The sequence below is a fragment of the Lactuca serriola genome, chromosome 1 (assembly GCF_051521515.1).
Source record: "Lactuca serriola cultivar US96UC23 chromosome 1, Lser_US96UC23_V15, whole genome shotgun sequence".
NCBI classification, from domain to species: domain Eukaryota; kingdom Viridiplantae; phylum Streptophyta; class Magnoliopsida; order Asterales; family Asteraceae; genus Lactuca; species Lactuca serriola.
The window spans coordinates 229,483,818-229,506,183 of NC_136408.1; the positions used below are offsets into that span (position 1 = coordinate 229,483,818).

At 33.6% G+C, this 22,366-nt stretch overlaps 1 protein-coding gene across 2 annotated transcripts; it reads right to left on the bottom strand.

Moving 5' to 3' along the window:
• Positions 1-5,845: 5,845 nt before the first annotated feature.
• LOC145049817 (protein STRUBBELIG-RECEPTOR FAMILY 3-like) lies at positions 5,846-15,807 on the bottom strand. Of its 2 annotated transcripts, none has more exons than XM_078998175.1 (17): positions 15,584-15,807; positions 14,667-14,787; positions 13,361-13,490; positions 13,191-13,262; positions 12,861-12,926; positions 11,946-12,017; positions 11,803-11,874; positions 11,415-11,486; positions 11,225-11,290; positions 11,026-11,091; positions 10,360-10,694; positions 9,942-10,243; positions 9,435-9,706; positions 8,969-9,107; positions 8,449-8,570; positions 6,569-6,725; positions 5,846-6,233 (listed from the first exon to the last, which is right to left on the bottom strand). In XM_078998175.1, exons 2-17 carry the CDS (start codon positions 14,749-14,751, stop codon positions 6,159-6,161), a joined length of 2,103 nt encoding a protein of 700 aa, XP_078854301.1. In that variant the 5' UTR covers positions 14,752-14,787; positions 15,584-15,807; the 3' UTR covers positions 5,846-6,158. The 2 variants fall into 2 exon arrangements, with proteins under 2 accessions (XP_078854301.1, XP_078854305.1); XM_078998179.1 differs by having other exon boundaries at positions 14,667-14,807.
• Between the last annotated feature and the right edge of the window lie 6,559 nt (positions 15,808-22,366).

Here is a 22,366-nt window from a genome sequence, read left to right on the forward strand (position 1 = left end):
AGCACTTCGGGAAATGTGGCGAGGAGGTGACTTGCTACAAAGGTGGAAAGACAAGGCATTACGCCAGCAAGTGTGCGTCCAACAAGAAGGTGTGTTATGGATGTAACAAAGAAGGGCATATTTCTAGGGACTGCCCAAAGAAAAACTAGGCAGCAAGGCCAAACACACCACCAAGGCCAAGAGCATTCCACATGATTCTCGACGAAGCAGAAAACAACACAAGGAATCGAGGATGATGAATTCATACCCGAAGATCGAGTTATGAAGTAACCAAGGGAATAGAATCACATCATGTAGCCTATTAGAGGCATAGTCTAGGGTGAACTTGAACACCTATGTAATAGTTTCAAGAAATAAAAAAGCCTTCGTTTTGTTATCTGATGTGTTAAACTGTTATGTGATTTTCCTGTATGGCGACTTGGAAAACTGCGAGACAATACTTGGCACGAGTATGAGTAGGTGTGAAAGGTAGTAGATGCATATACTACCGGAAGCACAGGACTCACGCTTGGATCAGGGAAAGTCACAAGGTTACCAAGAAGCTAGTAATTGATACCGTTTTATTCAAGTATGTTGTTACCATCGTTTCGGTAATGACTAAAAAGATTGTCGATATTCCGACTCGAGTGGTCATATCGAATTGAGTCCAACTACGATGAGTATATTACGTGGTTCAGAGAACCAAGTTCGATGTAGCACCGACTTAAGCCGGAAGAATTAATCAAAGCGGTCAGTAGAAATATCGCAACGGTTGCTAGAAATGCTACCTTTTAAGATATGATTAGAACATGAAGGAAGGTATAGTCTGTTCCGAAATTTGACTCTAAACGACCTGAGTCCAAGCAATGCATCATACGATGATAAGTCATTAGAATATGACACATCGTTCCATTGTAGTAATAAAAGAACTTATCTTAAGTTCGTATCAACTGAGGATTGACATTGTGACTTGAATGTCATAATTTGGAGTCTAGCCTGAGATAGAGAGCAGGTGCACGATCGAGTACTGCTTACAGTCAATGAGTCTAGGAGATAGACTTGAAGGAATATAGAAGTTATAATTATTACCTAGGATGAGCAGATGACGTATGGAGTCATTATACGAGCCCTGTTTCGTTGATGATTCCGGGACATAATCATCCTAAGAGGGAGATAATTGTAACGCCTGCAGATCCGGGCTAGTCAATTTAGAGACAATAGGGGTCAAAAACGAATTTTTGACAAAATATTATGTAGAATAAATAATCTTAACCAAGTTTTATAATATGTTACAAGGTTTCCGTACATATAAAGAACGCCAAAATCCGAGTTATAACGAGGAAGTTATGACCCGTCGAAGTTTCACGACGGAACCGGCACGACACCGGGAAGCGTAAATAATGAATTTACGATAGAGAGAGATTTAGCCTTGGCGATCTAAACTAAAGACGTAAAATACGGTAACCCGAGAGCGTCCATAAAAAGAACGCCCAAATCTGACTTCGTATGAAGAAGTTATGATTTTTCGAAGTTTCGGATTAGCAGTGTACAGCCCGAAATTCGAATAATAGATCGAGCGGTTTTTAGCCGACACGACCTAAACGAGAATCAAAGATCTCGTTAAGAGTAGCGTAATAAGAAAAAGATGGGTGAAAACGAACACCGGATGAAGAAGTTATGAATTTTTAACGGGCCAATCTTGTCCCGGCCTGTTAATAATATAACTTTTAAAATAAACTCAAAATTAACCGACGGAGTATAAACGAACGTTGTAGAGTACGTTCCCGCCTACGCGTGGATATAAAGAACGTCGAAAACGGAGCTCATATGCAAAAGTTATGATTTTTAAAAGTCGAGAAGGAAAATTCCGAAATCTGCAAGGAAGTGGTGACGTGGCCAAATCCCAGCCATTGCTTGTTGAGCATGGCCTCGCATCCGATGATCGCCACGAAGTCTCGCATTATGCCCCATGTCCGAAGCTTGGTACGCCCGGCGTACTTGATATTTTCCGGGTCCGAGAGTGGGTGCGAGCTGGCATCCTTATCCGAGGAACGCCCAACGTAGCCAAGGACTACGCCCAACGTAATCCGAGGCCTCGCTGGGTATAAAAGGGGGGCGAGGGTTCCGACTTTTTCACACATTTCTCACTTCTCTCTCTAATTTCTTTCTCTCTCTAACTCCCCTAAACCCTCCTAAACCCTAGATAAAACCCCTAGCACCCGAGAGAAGCCCCGAGGCTCCCGGAGTCCAGAGAAAAAGGGTCTTTCGGTTTCAGAAACGCTGCTCCGAGCAAAGCCCGATTTTCTTTAAAATTCGTTGTAAGTGAGCTACGCTTACGCAACTTTTAATATAGCTTTCAAATAATTATAGTAATGTTATTAGGTCCTTAAAATAATTATTTAGGCTATCATTATGAGTTATATTGAGTGTTATTTAACGCATATATAATAGTAATAATAGTCAGACTATTAATTTATCGTGGTTATCGTTAGACTAAACCCTAGTGGTGTTGATACTAGGTTTTGTCGAGGGAAATTGTTTTGAGATAATGAAGTGCTGTCCGAGTGCCGAGTCACCACCTTATCAGGTGAGTGCATAGTTACTTTCATCTTACACATAGATATGAAGTATTTTATATAAATTACTTGCTATGTGTGCATATTACCTGAGTACTTGTTGTCTATGCTGGATGAATGATTTTATACACGTTTTAAATGATTTAAACTGTATATGTATTTTATATCTACGAAAATGTTGGGGTAAGACATGGGTAGATGTAATAGATGAAATATGAGTTGGAGGATGAGTTAAGAGGTGAAATAGACTGTGAGGTGAGGGTGTGAGAGGTGGACGATGTGAGAAGCCTTTTTCCCAAATGATGGCCCCGTCATTCAGCAGAGTATGGATGACACCCACAGACTATTTTAGACAGTCCAGTGGAACACTAGCAGGCTCGCAACCTATAGGTGTTGTGAACGATGTGTTCACCGGTGTACTCTAAAAACCCATTGATATGTATTGCGAGTGGACTCTCAAAAACGATATTGTCAATAAAACCCTGGCAGATGCGCCTAAAGGACTCTACCGGCAGAAGTGCCTAATAGAGAACCTCATAACCTCAACAGATGCGCCTAAAAGGACTATTCCGGCAGATGCGCCCCATAGAGAATGTCACAATTTTGGTAGCTGCGCCTAAGTGACAGAACTAGCAGTTGTGCTTGACGGATGTGTCATTTACAACGATGGAATGTGTACCTATTCCTTAGGATACTCATTAGGAATGAATGAACAAGAAATAAATGATTCTTAGGGTAGATCCTTAAGAATAAAGAAGATAAAGGGGATGTGTAATTGGGTTAACTATTTGATGATCAAACATAATAATTATATTATTGTGGGTTGAAAACCCTAGGTACTCACTAGGTTTCCCAACCTGACCCACTCAGTTTATTTATATCACAGGTGTCGATATGAAGTGACATTACACTGAGAGATTAAAGAGGTGTAGATCACTAGTATAAATAAATGTAAGTTCCGTTTATGCTTATGTTCCTGTATTGACGATGACATCCCAAACGTTTTAAAATGAATAAAATAATTTTCTTCGAAAATGTTTTGATAATGTATTTATCGTATTTTTCTGGGAACAAATTCCGCAACATTTTTATGAAAAGAAGTACTCTGATTTTTTTTTATAAAGCATAAGCAAAATCGGTCTTTTCTGGCCGTGAAAATGGGGATGTCACATATGTGTATGTAAAAAGGTTACAATTTTCTATCTGATCTACTGTGGCGTGGTAAATTTGTCAACTTTTCTTTCCTTACTCTTCGATTGTTTTTATCATTCATGATCAATATTTTTTTTAATGATGAAATGTTTATGTTATGTTCTTTGTAGGTGTATATAAAAGGTTACTAAGTGGAGGGTGAAATAAAGTCTATTTTTGACATAGGAAATTTAGTTTACCATGATGTAACTACAAATTTTATTAATTTTCTTAATAAGAAAGAGTACATAAAACGTATTATTTTAAGGTGGAAAGATAAAATAGTTAAGAAGCATTACAATCCACATTTTATTTTGGGACCTAAAAATAATAGAAGTTGTGGTTATGATTTACTATGAAGAAATGAAGTGAAACAAATACCTTTGACCCTGATTGAAATTTCCTGATTTCAGGAAGCCATACAAGATATTAGAGTAGATGATGACAGTCCTTTAGATGCCCTAAATGTAACTAAAACATGTAGGGCACCGATTTGTGTGAGAAAACAAATTGTCTCAAATAATGTTTTTAAAGATAATCATTTATGGGATGAGCAAGTTACGTGAAAACCCACCTACATATAATATGTTTTAGACAAGTATGCCCTTCACCTTTTTCCTTAATTTACTAAGTTATGGTACCATACCATGTCCCCATAGACAAAAGAAAGTAAGAACAGTTGTTAGTCTATGAAGTCAAACAAGCCATGTGAATTAAATGCATCAATATTTATAATTGCTTAATAGTTTGTACAATATTATGTTAATTCCTATTCATCAAAAATCCATATATACTTTCTACAAATTTTTTTCTCTAGTAATGCCTCGGTTTTTTGGTAGTATTTTGTCCCCAATGGAAACAAATCCTTGATCCATCACTATTTACTAACATTCAATTAGTCAGTTAAAAAATGGGTAAATGTAAAAAATTAACATACTTTCAGTTACTTGTGTATTATATAACTTGGTACTTTCATTTCTTTAATCAACAAAATTGAACTTGTTTGAAACCTTTCAAGACATACATTACACATAATTTTTAATTTCCCAAAATACTCTTTGTGGGTCGTGCTTAGCGCGGTCCTTTAAAATTCACTAGTATATATTGGTGATGAGAATTGTTACGCTTATATGGTATCAACCATTTAATTAGGCAAATTTCATTCTCTTTCTCCCTATTAGGGTACAACCCTAGCTACACCCTATTTTCTTTTCTTTTTCTTCAATCACTCAGTTCAACATGTCTTCCTCTAAGTCATCTGATAGAACTCTACCTATGTCTACAATTATCAACATGATCACAAAACCCAATTCATTCAACTACCTGTTATGAAATAAAATATCAGAAGGTAATGAACCACGCTGATGGGTCTGTTTTACCACCTGCGAAGATAATTACTATTAAGGACAAACTTGTTGTCGATCATCTTCTCCTCTTGTCTCTCTCCGAAGAAGCTATCTCTGAAGTTCTTGGCTTACCTACTGCTGCCCAAATATGGTACTTCACTTCAATCTACTTATAGTAAGTTTTCCGTTGAACGAGTTGAGAGTTTACATGATCAACTTCGACAACTTAACAACGTGATCAACTTCGACAACTCAACAAAGGTACCTTATATGTCTTTGAATTTAGTCGTGCTTTTAAAGGTTTATGTGATCAACTTGCAGCAAACTAGTCAACCGGTAGAGGAGATCGATAAGATTCAATGGCTTTTGTGTTGATTGGGTGCTTCATTTGAAACATTTTCCATTGCCATAAGGGTTTCTAAACCAGGTCCGGTATTTAATGATCTTATCTCACAAGCCGAAAGTCATGAATTATTTTTGAAATCTTTGTATGGTTTTACCACTTCAACTCCTACTGCAGCCTTTTCTGCTAAACAGTCTCAGTCTAGGCAAATTCCCTCCCCTCAACATCTTGTTCCGTATGCACACAGACTTTCCCAAAACCACATCTATATTTATATTTTTCGGTTCACGCTATATGAGAATACAAGTGTAATGCATAAATACAACATTCAAGACCGCATTTTTCTTAAGAACTTCTTAAGTGCCAATTCTATATACTCCACAACCAAATCTAAGTTTATACCAGATTCATAACAAAACTTCTTAGTTCTCCGATAGACACTAAATCAAGAAAGGTATTTAGTCATTCAAGAAAAATCTTACACCCATCCAATGAATGAACTACAACCATATGACCAACCACCACCAGTGCATCGCCATTCGCTAGTCCCCCCCACAATCCAATATCCACCATCATCATAAACCCCAAGCAAAACATATTTTTTACACAAACACAACCAACAAATTTAACTAACAAATCGAATCAAGACAAGATTAGCTAAATTCTATGAAGAATTTAGCACACCAACAAGGCAACAACCTTAAGAAACATCAATTCGAAAATTCAATGGTTCATCTTGGTCATTTGCAAGAGATTTTGTACAATTTCTGACATTGGTGGTCTAAACTCTGGTTCGGCCTACAAAAATTGAAGAAACATACAAAATATAAATCATTGACACCTATAATGGTTCATTTTGGAAATTAAACATTTTTTGAATCATTAATAGACATGAATCCGAGTGTCTGTATGTTCCTTTTCAAAGATGTTTTGGTTATCTCACTACTTGGGTGTCAAATAGTCATTTTATAATGTTTGGAAAAATATATTATGTTTCTGATTATTTGATTATTTAATGATCAAATAACTAATTTCATAAAAGTAACATAAATTTGTCAAAAACTCCTACAGTTGTTCGTTATCTGATTATCGTATCCAAACATTATTTTCTATAGCCCGTTATAGATACTAACCTGAACACAAAGAGAAATAATATCTGCAAATCGAGATAAAGACTTGGATGTATACGTGGCATCAAGAGATGGGTCAACCATTCTTGATAAGGCTTCGATATCATGAAGACGAGGAACTGCCCATCTTACTAAAAATTGCTCCCCACGAGGTTTTGTCCTATAAGAATCAAGCAATATTCATTAGGAAAAAAAAAAGATAATATTACTTTCTTCCTAAAAATAAAAATTCAACATTCAATTTAAGTATCAAAAGAATCAAATGAGTTGTTTTCCAACTATACAATAATTATTATACATCCTTACGAAAGATAAAGTAAAGTTCAACACAATTTGGAGATAACAAGAATAAGAAAATTCAAGTATGCTTCGAACTTGAAGTCAAAAATGGACTTTCCTTTGCATTAGAAGATGGGGAGGGGCATTTCGGTCATTACCAAGGGTGCTAAAAATATTATAATCTGACCGGAAGTTTTGAATATCCGATCCAAAATTAGGGATACAGTATTCAGATAATGATTTTCCAATATAAACCCTTACAAACTCATTTTTGCTAATGTCTTTTATATTTTTAATTTACCTTAACAATTAGTTTTTACAAAACCTTATTATTTTGTACCTTACCTGTTCTACTGCAATACCAAACACAACTTTAATAGAGGTAATAATTCTTTTTTTATATGCCTTTCATGTATACAATAAATAAGTTAGAATAAATAAGTTGTTTCAATCTACCAAACACAACTTTAATAGACGTAATAATAAAGAAGCAATTTAATTCATTTATTAAGTAGATAATGGAGGTAATCAATAAGCAATTTAATTCATTCATTAAGTAGATAAAACTAATATGAAATTAGGTTGTCTAAAAGACAAAGAAATCTTATTCTAATAAAAGAATACTTTTAATCTCTTTTTGACATGTGTCATCATATTAGGCCTTCTAATTAATACACATTTTATTCTTTTTTTTGTCATTTGTCACCTTATTAAACCTCTTAATTAATGTATGCCACTTGTCAATCTATTAATTATCTATTTCAAATTTTAAAACTTTCACTTTAATTACAATAAATTAATAACAATGCAATAAAAATTAAAATAAAATTAATATAAATTATAAGGTGATATAATTTCACATATTGATTTAAATTAACGAATATAATTGATTAATAATTTTGTGTTCTAACTATTAAAGTTTAATTAATTTTGTAGCCGTGGTTTCACGGCTTATAAACTAGTTAATATATATTTGTAAAAGTCGAGATACTCTTTGATACGATTTCGCGGATATCAAAATCTACTAACCAAAATTTCATATATATGGTTTTGAACATTCATTACCACAAAGAAAAAAAAAGTTTGAGTAAATTACACGAATGGTCTCTATGGTTTAGGGTAATTTACATATTTGGTCCCTAACTTATTTTTTTAACTCGGAAGGTTACTATTGTTTGTTTTTATTACACATTTGAGTAATAAACACTAAAATTGAAGAACGGGGGGGGGGGGGGGGGGGGGGGGGGCAAAGTCAAACTTTATTGTTTTTGGGCATAATATGTAACTATTTTAATACTTATGGACTAATTATTAAAAAAAAAAAAGGCCCCCTGGCCATATATAAGCTCCGCCAATGCTCCTCACCTTACCTTACCTACACTCACCATTTTCCTTATTTAAATAATAATATTTTTAGGTAAGAAGGGGACCAAACGCGTAACAAAAACAAACAGTAGGGTCCAAGCGCGTAACAAAAACAAATAGTAGGTACCTCCCAAATTAAAAAAAGAAAAAAGTTAGAGACCAAATGTGCAAATTACCCCAAACTATAGGACCATTCGTGTAATTTACTCAAAAGGTTTAGAAGATCTTAGGAGGAAAACCTGTCATGAGCTTTTCGACCCGTGAGAAGTTCCAACATCACAATTCCGAAGCTATAAACATCACTTTGATAAGTATAAGTTCCTGATTCCAATTCCGGGGCACCGTATCCCGAAGCTTGCAGCTAATTAAATTACCAAATGTCAATTTTCATCATCATAATTATTCAAACACGAATCATAAATTTAATAAAACTTATTCAAAAACAATTTGTTTTAAAAAACTGACCGAAATTCTAGGGTGTTTTTTGGTTTTTTCTTTTCAACCCGAAAATTAAGACCGAAACTTTATATAAGTTCCTTACTTAGATTACTTATTTAAGATCTTTCTGGTTTCCGTTGCAATTTGTGTTGTAAGTGTTTTTTTTGCTATTATATGTCAATAAATTCTACAAATATCGTCTCACTTTCATGGATTTTGACTTATGGGTCTTCGATTGCTAATATTATTGCTTTATGGAACCACAAAAAAAATAAAAAAATAAAAAATAAAAAAAAAAAAAAGAAAACTCCGAAGATTTACCTTACTAATGTGGCCTGATGGTAGTAGTGGGGCCAAACCACAATCCGAAACACGTACATTAAGCTCTTCATCAAGAAGAATATTTGTTGACTTGAAGTTTTTATGTGCAACAATCGGTTGACAAACCTCATGCAAATACCTTAAAAAAAACATTATAAAAATAAAAACACTAACATTTACAATCATGATTTAACTTTTTCATATTTTAGGTCTGTTTATACGTTATCTATGTGACACTACAACAAAAATATATGATTTCTATATGGGTTAAGGTCACCATAAATTGCAACCATCTTTTTAATTTGTCCCATGAGAGTCATTCTACTTTCAAAAAATCCTTCCATCCACGTCACCCATACAATATTTTAATTCTACTTTTTTTTACTATTCAAAAAAGGATGTAAGTACAAGTGTTATTATTATTATTTTATTTTTTTGAACCTAAAAAGTTGAAAGATGTACTCACTCCAATGCTTTTGCTGCTTGAAGTGCCAAATGTACACGAGCATTCCATGAAAGTTTTTCATGAATCTCATCATCAAGATGCAATGCTTCATGTAACGTCCCGTTTTTACAATATTCATAGACAAAAAGCCTTTGTCCATGTTCTACACAATAACCTTCGAGTCCAACTATATTTTCATTTTGAAGTTTTGAGACATTCGACACCATACCCATGAAATCTTCATCACTCCATTGCCTCAAAGATATATTCTCCAATTTTCTTATTACAAATACCTAAAAAAAAAATGATATGCATTCCCAAACAAAAATAAGATTACGAAAACATGTAAAAACGATAAATTTTATGTATTCGTAATCTAGTAAGCAATATATGGGTGTATCATTTTAAAAACTTACTCTCGTTTATTTTTCCCTTCCATTTTCCCAAAAGCGAAGTCATTTTCTCAATAAATTTTTAAACATCAATTATTCAGACAACAATTTATCTATAAAAAAAAGAAAAAATTACCTTTCCATTAGGGAGTTGGGCTTTGTAAACTGGGCCAAGTACGCCTCTACCAATAAGATTTTCTTGAGAAAAGCTATTTGTATATTGTTGAAGAGAAGCAATTGAGAAAGATTTGGGAGAATTTATGTTTCTTGAAGTGTTCCCATTTGTGTTTGTTGGAATCACCAATGATTTTACAATGACACTTTCTCTTGAAAGAAGTTGAGGAGGTGTTGGATTCTTGGAAATGGTTTCCTTTTTCTTTTCTTTCACATTGGATATTGGCAATAAGTTATTTCTTCCATTATCATTCCTTTGAGCCTCTGTGTAACAAAGAGATCACAAGTGTCATGGTCAACTTTTGACTTTCAAGATCGAAATATGCAAACCATTAAACTCAAAGTATGTTTTTAAAACAATTATTTTGTGTTTAACTTACCATTCTCTTTAAGATGAGGTGGATTTGAGGAAGACTTTATATGATCACTAACTTTGATACTTGACTTTTCTTTGTGGCGTTTTGACATACGAATGCAAAATCCAAGTGCAAGTAAAACAATAATCAAGAATCCACTAATTGCAACCCAAACAACTTTATTACTAAATATTGACTTTTGTTGACCGGAATCATGTGGTAGCTTTGGAGAAGAAGGTCCAAGTGCTTCAATTCCGGAGCTTGTTTCCGGAGTTTGAGGGGGGAATGGCGATGATGGTGAAGGAGATGAGAGAGGTGGCGAAGGAATAATGGTTGTATTAAAAGGGTTTCCTTTGTTTCTGCATTGCATATATGAATGTTATATTTATATATCGTTTAAATAGCTCGAACAAGAGAAATCATTGCAACTATTTTAAAAAATTGAAACATTTTCATGTTTTGGAAATGGTCTAATATGCCCTTCGATAATCAGAAAATCTTGAGAGCCTTCACGAATGGCAATCAAATTGGAATCTTGTTTATGAGACGATATTTGGTTACTTGGATTTTGGTCGACTAGATTTTATGTTTTGCAATTATTCAAGGGTATCGAACACATCGGATTAATTATCAAAAACTTTTATAATTTGGAGAAAAGATTATATTCCTTACGGAATGATTAATTTGTACCTGAAATTTGGAATGCTCAACAATTTCGGTGGGATTGGCCCAGAGAAAAGGTTATTCTCGATATCCCTATGTTACAAAAAAAATATATTATTTCAATTAATAAAAATAATAATATATAATACAAACAAAAAAAAATGAAAATATATGTATCTTGAGAGAAGCTGTATATGGAAGAAAAAAAATATGGCAAGAATCATACAAATCAATAAGTGGAAGATCTTGCAATACATCGAGTACCCCAGTGAGATAATTGTCCTCTAAATGCCTGTAAAAGTAAAACAAAACGATACCCAAAATATAAATTTATTCATTGATATTTACATCATTAATATTATGTTTATTTTTTTATTCATCATTGATCAAATTCAAAGCTCATATAAACGACTTACAATGTGGAAATTGATGACAAGTTCACCATTGAAGGAGGCAAAGGGCCACTTAGATTGTTGCGAGATAAGTCCCTGAAACAAAAAAAAAAATCAAATTTAAAACATATCTATTATTTTATTAATTTAATCACTTTATTATTTTTTTTAGTGATTAAACCATTTTACCTTTTTGGATAGTTTAAAAATACCAACACGATCGTATTTTCACCATTTATTAATTTTGCCACCGAACTTATTTTAATTGGTTTTTTTGAAAAGGTTAAAAAAACGTATAATGATTTAATGACTACAGAGATTAAAAAAGTGGCTAAATGAATAAAATGATGAAAGTACATCGTGGTTTGTTGTATTTTGCCTATTTGAATTTATCAAAAAAAAGAAGCCATACAAATTACTCAATGCGATAAGTTGTTGAAAGGAATCTGGAATGACTCCACTCAAATGGTTGTTGTTCAAAGACCTACAATTAAAGAAGAACAATTGATTAAAGAAAATAACAGAGGAAATATTATATATGAAAAGGAAACTTACAAATCTGTCAATTGGCCTAAAGTAGACAATGACTCTGGTATGGTTCCCTTAAGTTGGTTCCCAGATAGAAAGCTAACAAAAATAAAATAAATAAATAAATAAGATGTAATTTCATTAAAGAAACAATGTCATAAAATTTTTGAATTTTCTTGTAGGCATTGTTTCTTTTATTTTACCAATTAAATGTTGTTTGGACTCTGGATTAAGTGTTGTACGTTTATAACGATGTTCAAAAAAATATTCCAGAAAATAACGGCACATGTAGTGAAACATAAGAAAAAATAAACGGAGGAAATTTATTAAAACTAGGATCACTCATATATAGCTTATTGAATTAAGCCATGCGCATTAAGCCCCTTAGGTAAAAAAGAAACAAGAGTAAATTACATGAATGGTCCCTAAGGTTTTGGGTAATTTGCATGTTTGGTCCCTAACTTATTTTTTTAACTCGAAAGGTCCCTGATGTTTGTTTTTGTTACACGCTTGGTCCCTATAGTTTGTTTTTGTCATGCTTTTGGTCCCTATCTTACATAAAAAGACTATTATTTAAATAGAGAAAAATGGTGAGATAGATAAGGTAAGATGAGGAGGTGGGATTGGGGATGTGTTTATTTAAAGAAATTAGAAAATCAATGGCAAAATAGTATTTTTACGTAAGAAAGGGACCAAGCGCGTAACAAAAACAAACAGTAGGGACCTTCCGAGTTAAAAAATTAAGTTAGGGACCAAACGTGCAAATTACCTTAAACCATAGGGACCATTCGTGTAATTTACTCAAGAAACAACTTATTTTAAGCCTATAAATTATATATATATATATATATATATATATATATATATATATTTTTTTTTTTTGTGTGTGTGTGCAAAGCAATAGATGCACAAAAAGAAAACAAAGATGGAAACATAACGTACAAGGTTTTGAGGGTACTTGGCAAATCTGATGGAATATTGCCTCCAATGTGGTTATTGCTCAAATCTCTGTATAACGGAAGATCATAAAATAGTAATACCACAAGGTGTTAACATGATGAAAGTTGTAAACTTAAGCATTGTTTTTTTTTCTATTATTTGTATAATGTTGCCTCCAATGTTTGTATAACGTACAAGGTCTTGAGGGTAATCGGCAAATCTGTATGGAATATTGACTCCAATGTTTTGTTTGTTTTTTCTATTAATTGATTGAGTCATGTTCCATTAAGTCCTTTAATTAAGCAACAAAGAAAGAACTCCTTCAAGACTCACATTTGTATGATTGAAGCAAAAGCTCCCAAATTCTCACCGAGTTCACCTCCCAAATTAGCATCGTTAAGGACTCTGTGAATTTAGAAATAATTACAAAAGACAATTTTTAATTATTTAGATATTCGTAAAAAGATAAAAACAGGGGATATAATAATTATTTTATATCGTACATTCCTGTTATGTTGGAATTGACGCATTGAACACCTTGCCAACCTTCTAAACATGGGTCGCCTCCTGCGAGCAGCCATCCCAGAAGAGGAGGGAAACCGAGGGCGGCGTATAGGCTATTTATGGCTAAAACTGTAAATATGGAAATCATATTTGTAAACAAAGATGGAAAATAGTAATATAGTCAAATAAAGAGACAAAAAAAAATATATTAAAAAGAAAGTCTTTGTACTTTTATGGGTTTATTTGGGTATTAAACCATTATAATTTTATTGGCAATTTAGGAAAACCTTTTTCTTTTCCGGTTTTCTGATTTGGTAAGGATTAAAATACAGGAAAAGAATAACGTAGCTTTATTATTTTATTCATAATGGATGAAATGGGAAAAAATAAAAAGATTTAACTAAAAAGATAACATGTCAAATAGTTTAAAAGTTGGGTATTCATTATTTTCATAATAATTTTGTAATCGTATTTATACTAGTTACTTACAACATCTCCGGCTTTCCTCTTATTTATATATCACTCTTTTGCTGGTTAAAAAAAAAAAAAAAAAAAAATTACATCTCCGATGATAATTTGGGCCTGATATCGTTAGGGTAAATCCCTTTGATTTTTAAAGCTTTTTGTTATTTGAGAAAAACAATAAAAAAAAAAAAAAAAAAAAAGTATTGCCATTGAAAACAATAATTTTGTGTTATTAGAAAGAATGATTTTTTGTTGATATTTCAAAAACTTATTAGTATTATCATATTCGAATTTTAACAACTTTAATTAACTAGAGTGTAAAATAAAGTGTTATAAATATAATGGCCAAATTAGACTTTCGTAGTTTCGTATAAAAATGTTTAAAGCGACCTCTTAACAACTAATTTTTTATATTTGTTAAAAGCTTTATAAAAACCGAGTGAAGATGCATTTATGTGGTTACTGAAATAGTGTATATTTTACACTTTGTCCACCTTCTGATAATATTATATTTACCCTCTAATCTTAATAAAATGTTATATAATTATTAAATTTTTGACCAACTGATTTATTTTACTTAAATTACAAACCTATCAATCTACCGTGTTTTTTTTAATAACTATATGCGTAGTCTAATAATGACAAACTATGAAAGGATTTTATAAAGCAATTTATATCAATGAAGGTAAAGTAGCTAAATTTCCCAACAACAAAACTTTTGAAAAAGGTTTATAATTGGAGAAGTATAAAAGCTTTGAATTATAAAATTCAAATAATATATTTTTCGCCAAAAACTAAATATTAATTAAAGTTAACGAGGAGAGGGAATCAAGAACTTACTATCACCAGGATCAGTAAACCCGAAACAATTTCGTGTGGAAGAAATTATCAATAAACCCAAAATTGCAACCACATAAATCTTCATTTCTGAGTTTTGTTTCTCCCTTGTGTTCTTTAATTTCTACGAAAAAGAAAAAAACCCTAAAACATATTTTTATAGTGAATGATAATCTAAACAGATACAAAAAAAATTTGAAATGCATTAGGCCAAGTAGCAAGTATCCCACAAAATATATTGCAAAAAGAGTAAAATATAAGAGAACCCACAAATGAAAACAATCAAAAATTGCAAGAAAAGAGAAAAGAGAAAAAAGAAAAAAGATTGAACTTTAAACAGAAAAGATGGAGAATTGGAGAACAAAGTAATTTAAAGTTTAAAAAAGGGTTTTTGGCTCAAAAGCACACACAAGCAAAATTTCAGAAATTAGAAGAATCTTGAAGGGCTGTTTTGAATATACACATTTCCCAAAATATAAAGTCAAAGTATGTTCAATATTTCGTAGAAAATTCAAAACCTTGAATCAATTATTTAAAACAATTCATCATTAGTTGTACGTAGATAATACAAACTTTTTCCTTTTCTTTCCTATTTTCTTTCAATTTCACAGAAGAAACACCTAAAAAGGAACCATATTTTAAAGGAATCCAAGAAAACATCAAAAATTGGTAAGCGTAGCAAATAATGAAATTTAAAATCATCAAAAAAAGAAAGTGTTTTTTGCATTCAAACAAAAATTAAACTTTGAACGAACATAGTGATAACTAACTAAAAGCATTTTGCAGCTAAAAAAACTCTGTACAACAATAAAAATACAGAAGGGTTCCACTGAAAATTGACACATTTCCCAGATTCGACTCCATTGATGAAATTTAGCAAAGAAAATTCAAGCCCATGAAGGAATTCATGTACAACTTACTATATATGTGAGCACGAGATGCGCAGATAGAGATTTAATTTCTGAAAAGAAGCGGCATTTAGAACCCTAGAACTTCAAAAAGACATCGAGGGAGAGAAGAAGGCCATGGTGCTCATCGGCAAAAGGTAAGCATTGGTTATTCTGTTTTTGAGGAGGGTTTCTTTCACTTTTTTGGGATGTGTTTTGAGTTGGATATTGGAGTGGAGTGTAATGTAAAAGTACTAAAAAGGATTAGCGTATTAAAAGTTTAAATTTCAAGAAATGTTTTTTTGTATTGTAGTTGAGAGACCGTTGCGTGGCTCTATTATTATTTGTTAGAGAGAGAGAGAGAGAGAGAGAGAGAGAGAGAGAGAGAGAGAGAGAGAGAGAGAGAGAGAGAGAGAGAGAGAGAGAGAGAGAGAGAGAGAGAGAGAGAGAGAGAGAGAGAGAGAGAGAGAGAGAGAGAGAGAGAGAGAGAGAGAGAGAGAGAGAGAGAGTAAAATACAAAAAATAATATTTATTTTATAAAAAATGCCTTGTAATTTCGTAAGATTATTTTTTCTAATCATAAATAATATTTAGACCATTTACATCGTTCATTAGATCATTGAAAAAGTTAATGGCATAAATTAAAAGGAATAACGAATTAATAGGTTAATGTATTTTTATTTATTTTGTATATATTTAGCCAATGAATTTTTTTGTTTATATTTGACAATTTAGTTTGTTTTTTTTTTCTCACGTCTAGTTCTTATAACATGTTACTCTAGGTTTACACAGAAAAATGATTTAATAGGATAATATAATTTTCAGTTTGTACACATTTAGTCCTTGTGATTAGTTTCTTCAGGTTTTGTTCACAACATCTTATATGAAAAAAATTATTAATGAAGCGTTTTCATACGGGGTCGTCCTCACTTATATCAGTAACCTAATTCATAAATCGGTTAAATAATATTAGTGTCTTTGTTTTCTCCAAGCATAAGATGTCTTCGACTTCGGTTTTATCTATCTCCATAGCAAACAACAAGATTCTTATTGTTTCCTCCCAACTCGAATTTACACTTTCAAGACAAAGGAATTAAGGAAGACTAAATAATTTGCATTTCCAAGACAAAAGAACACTCTAGCAAAAAGTTTCATCTATCTCCATAACAGACATAGAAATTCCTTGTGATTGCTTCCTCCTAATTCGAATTTGCACGTCCATGACAAAAAAAACATCGTCGTCTATTATGATGATTGACAAGGTTGTAGAACTCGTTGCTCAGTACCTGTTCGACCGACTACCGTGTAGCGAGTACCCGGGGAGTACTCGAGGAGTACTCGGATTCGGTAACTCATGTAGAAATATTTTTAGGGAAATTATATATGTCAAAATCATAAGTTTATTGAAATATATAACAAAATTAGATACACGTGAATACATAAAAGCCAAAAAACACATAATGGACTTACTTAATGAATAATTATTGAAAATCTATGATATATATATATATATATATATATATATATATATATATATATATATATATATATATATAGTAATAATCACAAGTGTGTTAGATAATAAATCATTAAGTATATTATACATATTAATCACCAAGTTGACCGTGTTTTACAACACTACTCAGTAAGGGTCGATCGGGGAGTACTCGATATTTTGTAACTCGCCTTGGTAAGGGGCGAGTAGCGAGTACTCGGAGGAGTAATCAGCCAACTCGGCGAGTTTTACAACACTGATGATTGATAAAATCGAAGTCGAAGATATCTTCTTCTTGGAGAAAACTAAGACATCAATATTATTTAACCAATCCGTGAATTAGGTTACTAATATAAGTGAGCGACGAGCCATGTATAGGAACACCTTATTAATGATTGTCACATCTATGATATCGTGAGCAAAACCTAAAGAAACTGATCACAATGACTAAATGTGTACAAACTGGAAATTATATTATCCTATTAAGTCATTTTTTCGATAGAACCTAAAGTAGCTTGTTATAAAGGCTAAATGTTGAAAAAAACAAGTTAAATGGTCAAATGTGGACAAAAAAATTAGTGACTAAATTTGTACAAAATGAAAAATACATTACCCTATTAAGTCATTTGTAACAACCGGATTCCTAGGTATTATATTTTTATTCTTTTATTTTTGGAAGTTGTGGGGAGACTCGGCGAGTTCATGAGTGGACTCGGCGAGTCCACGCTGTTTAATGAAACCCTAATTTCCAGTGTTTGAGACCTATTTAAAGGCCCTTAGGGCCGTCATTTGCGGCCACCAACCCCCAGAGAGAGAAAACCTAAGAGATCTAGAGCATTTGTGAGGAAGGAGAGGCCATTCTTGATCCTTTTGTGGGTGTTTTTGCAAGAAGGAGGTGACCAAGGCAAGAGGAGGCTGAAGGAGGAGCGATTGTGGTGATTTCTGAGTTCTTAGAGATCATATTGAGGTATTTTGCTCGGACCTTCTTCAGTTTTGATGTTGATTCTTAGTGTTAGGGTTTTCTAACCCTTTTAGAGGATGAATAAGTGGAGCATTTGGTCCCTTCTCGAGTCGATGTTCTGGATCTGGACCCAAAGAGGTCCAAAGACCTTAACCCTTGGAGCTTTATGAGTCATTTTGGGAGCCATGAGCTTGGGATGTCATTTTTGGGGCTAAATCACCAAGTTAAACCATTTAGATGTTATATGAGTGTCAAGGTCTGAGCTTTACGTGATTATCATGCTTGGGAAGGCCATATCTATAAATGTATGGAACAGATCTGACCTCAAGAGGCATATGGAGTTTGTACATGGCATGAACTCGCTGAGTCCGAAGAACAGACTCAGCGAGTAGGATGAGGGTTTCCCGTAAATCACTCAGTGGGTAGACTTGTCGAGTTGGGGAATAACTCGGTGAGTCAGGAAAAGTTAGGGGACTGGAGTTCAAGGCGGAACTCGCCGAGTTGTTCTTGAGACTCATCGAGTTGAGTCGGGGTGGCCCCGCGATTCATGCCAGGTGTGACTCGTCGAGTCAGTGGAAGCACTTGACGTGCCAAGAGAGAGACTAAGAGAGTCAGTGGACACGTGTAGACTCGCCGAGTCGCCCTAGTGCACTCGACGAGTCGGGTCAAAGTTGACCGTTGACTTTTGTTGACTTTTAGGGTTGGGTATAGTGGTATTTATGAGAGTATTTTCATTGTGTGATTAGGCAAAGGCTAGATCACATTTCTACCGAGTCAGAGACTTATCGAGACACTGAGGTGAGTCTTCTCACTATACGTTACCTAGAGTGGTGTTATGCGATGACCAAAGGGTCTTATGTGTTATGTATGAGATTATGTGCTATGTGATATATGTATGTTGTATGATGATATAGACCGGACCGGAGGGTCCAACGAGCTATGACCGGACCAAAGTGTCCAACGAGCTACGGGAGTGGAGGGTCCCGCTGAGACACATTGACCGGAGGGTCGTATTATAGCCTCGAGTGGCGTATGTGTTGTATGCGGTATTTTGGGGAACTCACTAAGCATTTATGCTTACAGTTGTTGTGTTATGTGTTTCAGGTACCAGTGATGAGCGCGGGAAGGCGCCGACATGATTCGTACACACGCACATTGGAGTTTATATATTATGATCTTGGGGTTTTGTACTGATACAATGTTTTTGAAATGATTGTGAATGATATTTTATGGTTGTTCAAAAGTGAAAAATTGTTCAAATTTTTACGGTGTTACATCATTATCCCAATTTGAAATGTTAACTGTTGGATTCTTAATTTCCCTTCAAATTTTCTTTTTAGGATTTGGTGTAGGGTTAACTGAGGGATTCTTGCAAGATAATTTATTATGCCCCCTTTGCATACAATTCTAATATTGGACAGTTCCGCCTTTAAATGAGACTTAGGAGAATCAGTCTTCATGCTTAGAAACATGCCTTTTCCTTTTGATACAAGGCCTTCATGGCATCATTCTCTCAACAAGTGATAATGGTTTAGTGTCAATGTTGGTTCCCACATATTGTTGTCATTAATAGGATGTATATTAGACTCATAAGTAGCTAAAAACTTGTCCTTACCAAACCATGTGCTGATGAATCTAGATATGAGTGATAGCCATTTCTCACTTCATAAGTATTCAAAACCACTTGGATGAACATATCAGCTCCTGCAAACACAATAAAAGTTGTAATTAGTATTCATATTGATAATTGTAAAAACAAATTTATGATACTTACTTGATACCAATACTAAACTCATCTATTTTCTTAATAAGTCGTGGACACACATCATGAACCCATTTATGTGCATCCATCTTCAAGTTAAAGAACATTTCCATCATATATAATCTAATATCCTCAAGCATGGCCAACAAAGGCTTCTTTATAGCATCAAGTATGATGGCATTAAAACACTCTGCCATTCTATTTTCAACTGTCGCACATGCCATTCCACCTTTAAAAATGTCATGCACCAAGATTTAGGCTCCTTTTTCCATCAAAGAATCATAAGCAGCATGATTGACTTCTCTAATATTCTCCATATTCAACTTGAAGTCTCCCTCAATAGTTGACTTGGAAACTGTCCAAAACATATTCTTGAACGTTGTACCGTTAAAGACCTTTCTGAAATTTGCATACATATTTATTACACATTATATGTGCTCAATATGTGGTAGTACAACTTTTGTAGCTTCTAAGAGACTTCATCAATTACATTAAAACATTTCATTAGTAACTACTCGATATATGTATAAATGAAATGACAAATAAATATAATCGAAAACATTACCTTGTGTTAATCAGACTTAACACACAAATACAAGCCTCCTTGTAATTCCAAATCATCATATAATAGTTCCAAGAAACCACTTCCAGTTGGGCTTGTTCGCAGTTTCAATAACATCCCAAGCAATGGGATACACATGGTTATTTCCATCCCTCCCTATGGCAGTTAGCAGCTCACCTTTACATTGTCCCTTTAAAAAACTTCCATCAAGCCCAATAACTCTTTAACAACCAACTTTCGATCCTTCTTTGATATCATTGAAACATGTATACATTCTGTGGAAAGTAGTAGTGTTATCAGGGTTTACAGTGATAGATGTTTAAATTGTACTCCCTAGATTGGACCTCATCAACTCATGTCCATAATCCCATACTTTTGCATAGTGATCACTCAACTTTCCTTATGTTATATAAAATTCCCTACACTTCGCTCTACAACATTTTGACCATGAAACCTTGCAATGGAACCTGCTTTGAATAATAGCTTCCATTTCCTTACATTTCATATTTGGTTTCCTAACCATCTCCTTCAGAAACTGCGTAGCTATCCATGTGGGATCCATAAGATTAGCACTACGGAAATTCCTAACATAAGTATGTTGCTTAACCATTTTTTTGATTTGGAATGATCTTTTAGTGCTCATCCATGAGGCTCTTACCACAAGGGGACATTGAAATTTCTCAAGTTCACTTGCACATATCCTTACATAATCACATTTCTGATGGGTTTTGAGCATTACAACATTGCTATGTGCACATGCAAACCCTAAAGCTTTTGATCTAGGTTTATCTAATTGTACATGAAAATTATCCAAAGCTTATAAACCCTAATTCTAGCATATGAAAATCAAAATCAACAACTAAACAGGTTTAGATGATTACCTTTCAATAGTAGCAAGAATCTTCAAACTTCAAGAGCTTAGTATCACAAATGTAATACCTTTGATGGCTCACAAACACCAAAGCAAGTTGGATGATCTTGGAGAGAGGAGAAGAAGTCTCAAAATCGGCTCTAAGAACTCTAGGGTTCAAGTGGTAGCTGAAAATTAAAGCCCTATGGTCCTTTTTATAGGTGAGCTACTAGGGTTTCAGTCAAAACCGTAATTGGATAGCTTAGGTCTTAAGCAGTCCAACAGAACCTTCTAGAATAAAGCCTTGGACGAAATCAAGATGGGCTTCCACTTAATTTCGTCCACCCTTTAATCCAAGGATCCACAACCCAAAATCCAATTATCTTATAATTGCAGTTCCAGTCTCCTAAGTTCAGTTAATATCTTTTGATCACAAAATTAATTCTTAATTAATTTTTGACCAATATTAATTAACCAATATGATTTCTCTAATATATAATTCATAAAATATATTAATAAACCATAATATCCTCTCTTTTCACTAATCATCCAGTCAAGTTGCTTTGGTGAAGGCAACCCAAAAGCACCATGCTACTATCGGGTCAAGTACATACCAAACATAGTTATGGGCTTAGACACCTAATCCAACAGTCTCCCACTTAGATAAGTCTAATAACTATAACTGCAAGTACGACTTCAAACTTCGATTAGCAATCGCAGCTCTCAAGGCTTCTATCAACTCTAACCTAGTCAAATGATATGTCCTTTAGATAAGGGATACTATAGTCCTTCGTTCTCAAGATATCGTGTGGACAATCACATGGAACATAGTTATACTTATTGTCCAGCAGTTTGTTTCTTGATCTCCGATTTGTCTGACAAAGAACTTAATTGAACACATCAACTTAGTACTGACCAAGCCCGACACATAAGTCAAACCAAATCATCGAGGGGCCAAAGATATCGCTTTTACCCTTGTGAGGTAAAAGGAACAAATAAACTTCAACTCATATGTTTGTACTATTTGCTCATCAAATTGTGCACAACAATACGTTTTATAACATCAAGTTACTGATGTGTTTACGCATCATGAATTTACAACCAACTCGCAAACAACAACTTATATTGTAACAACGTAAAATTTTAACCAAATTTTTAAATTTCAAAACACATTGATTTTAATAAA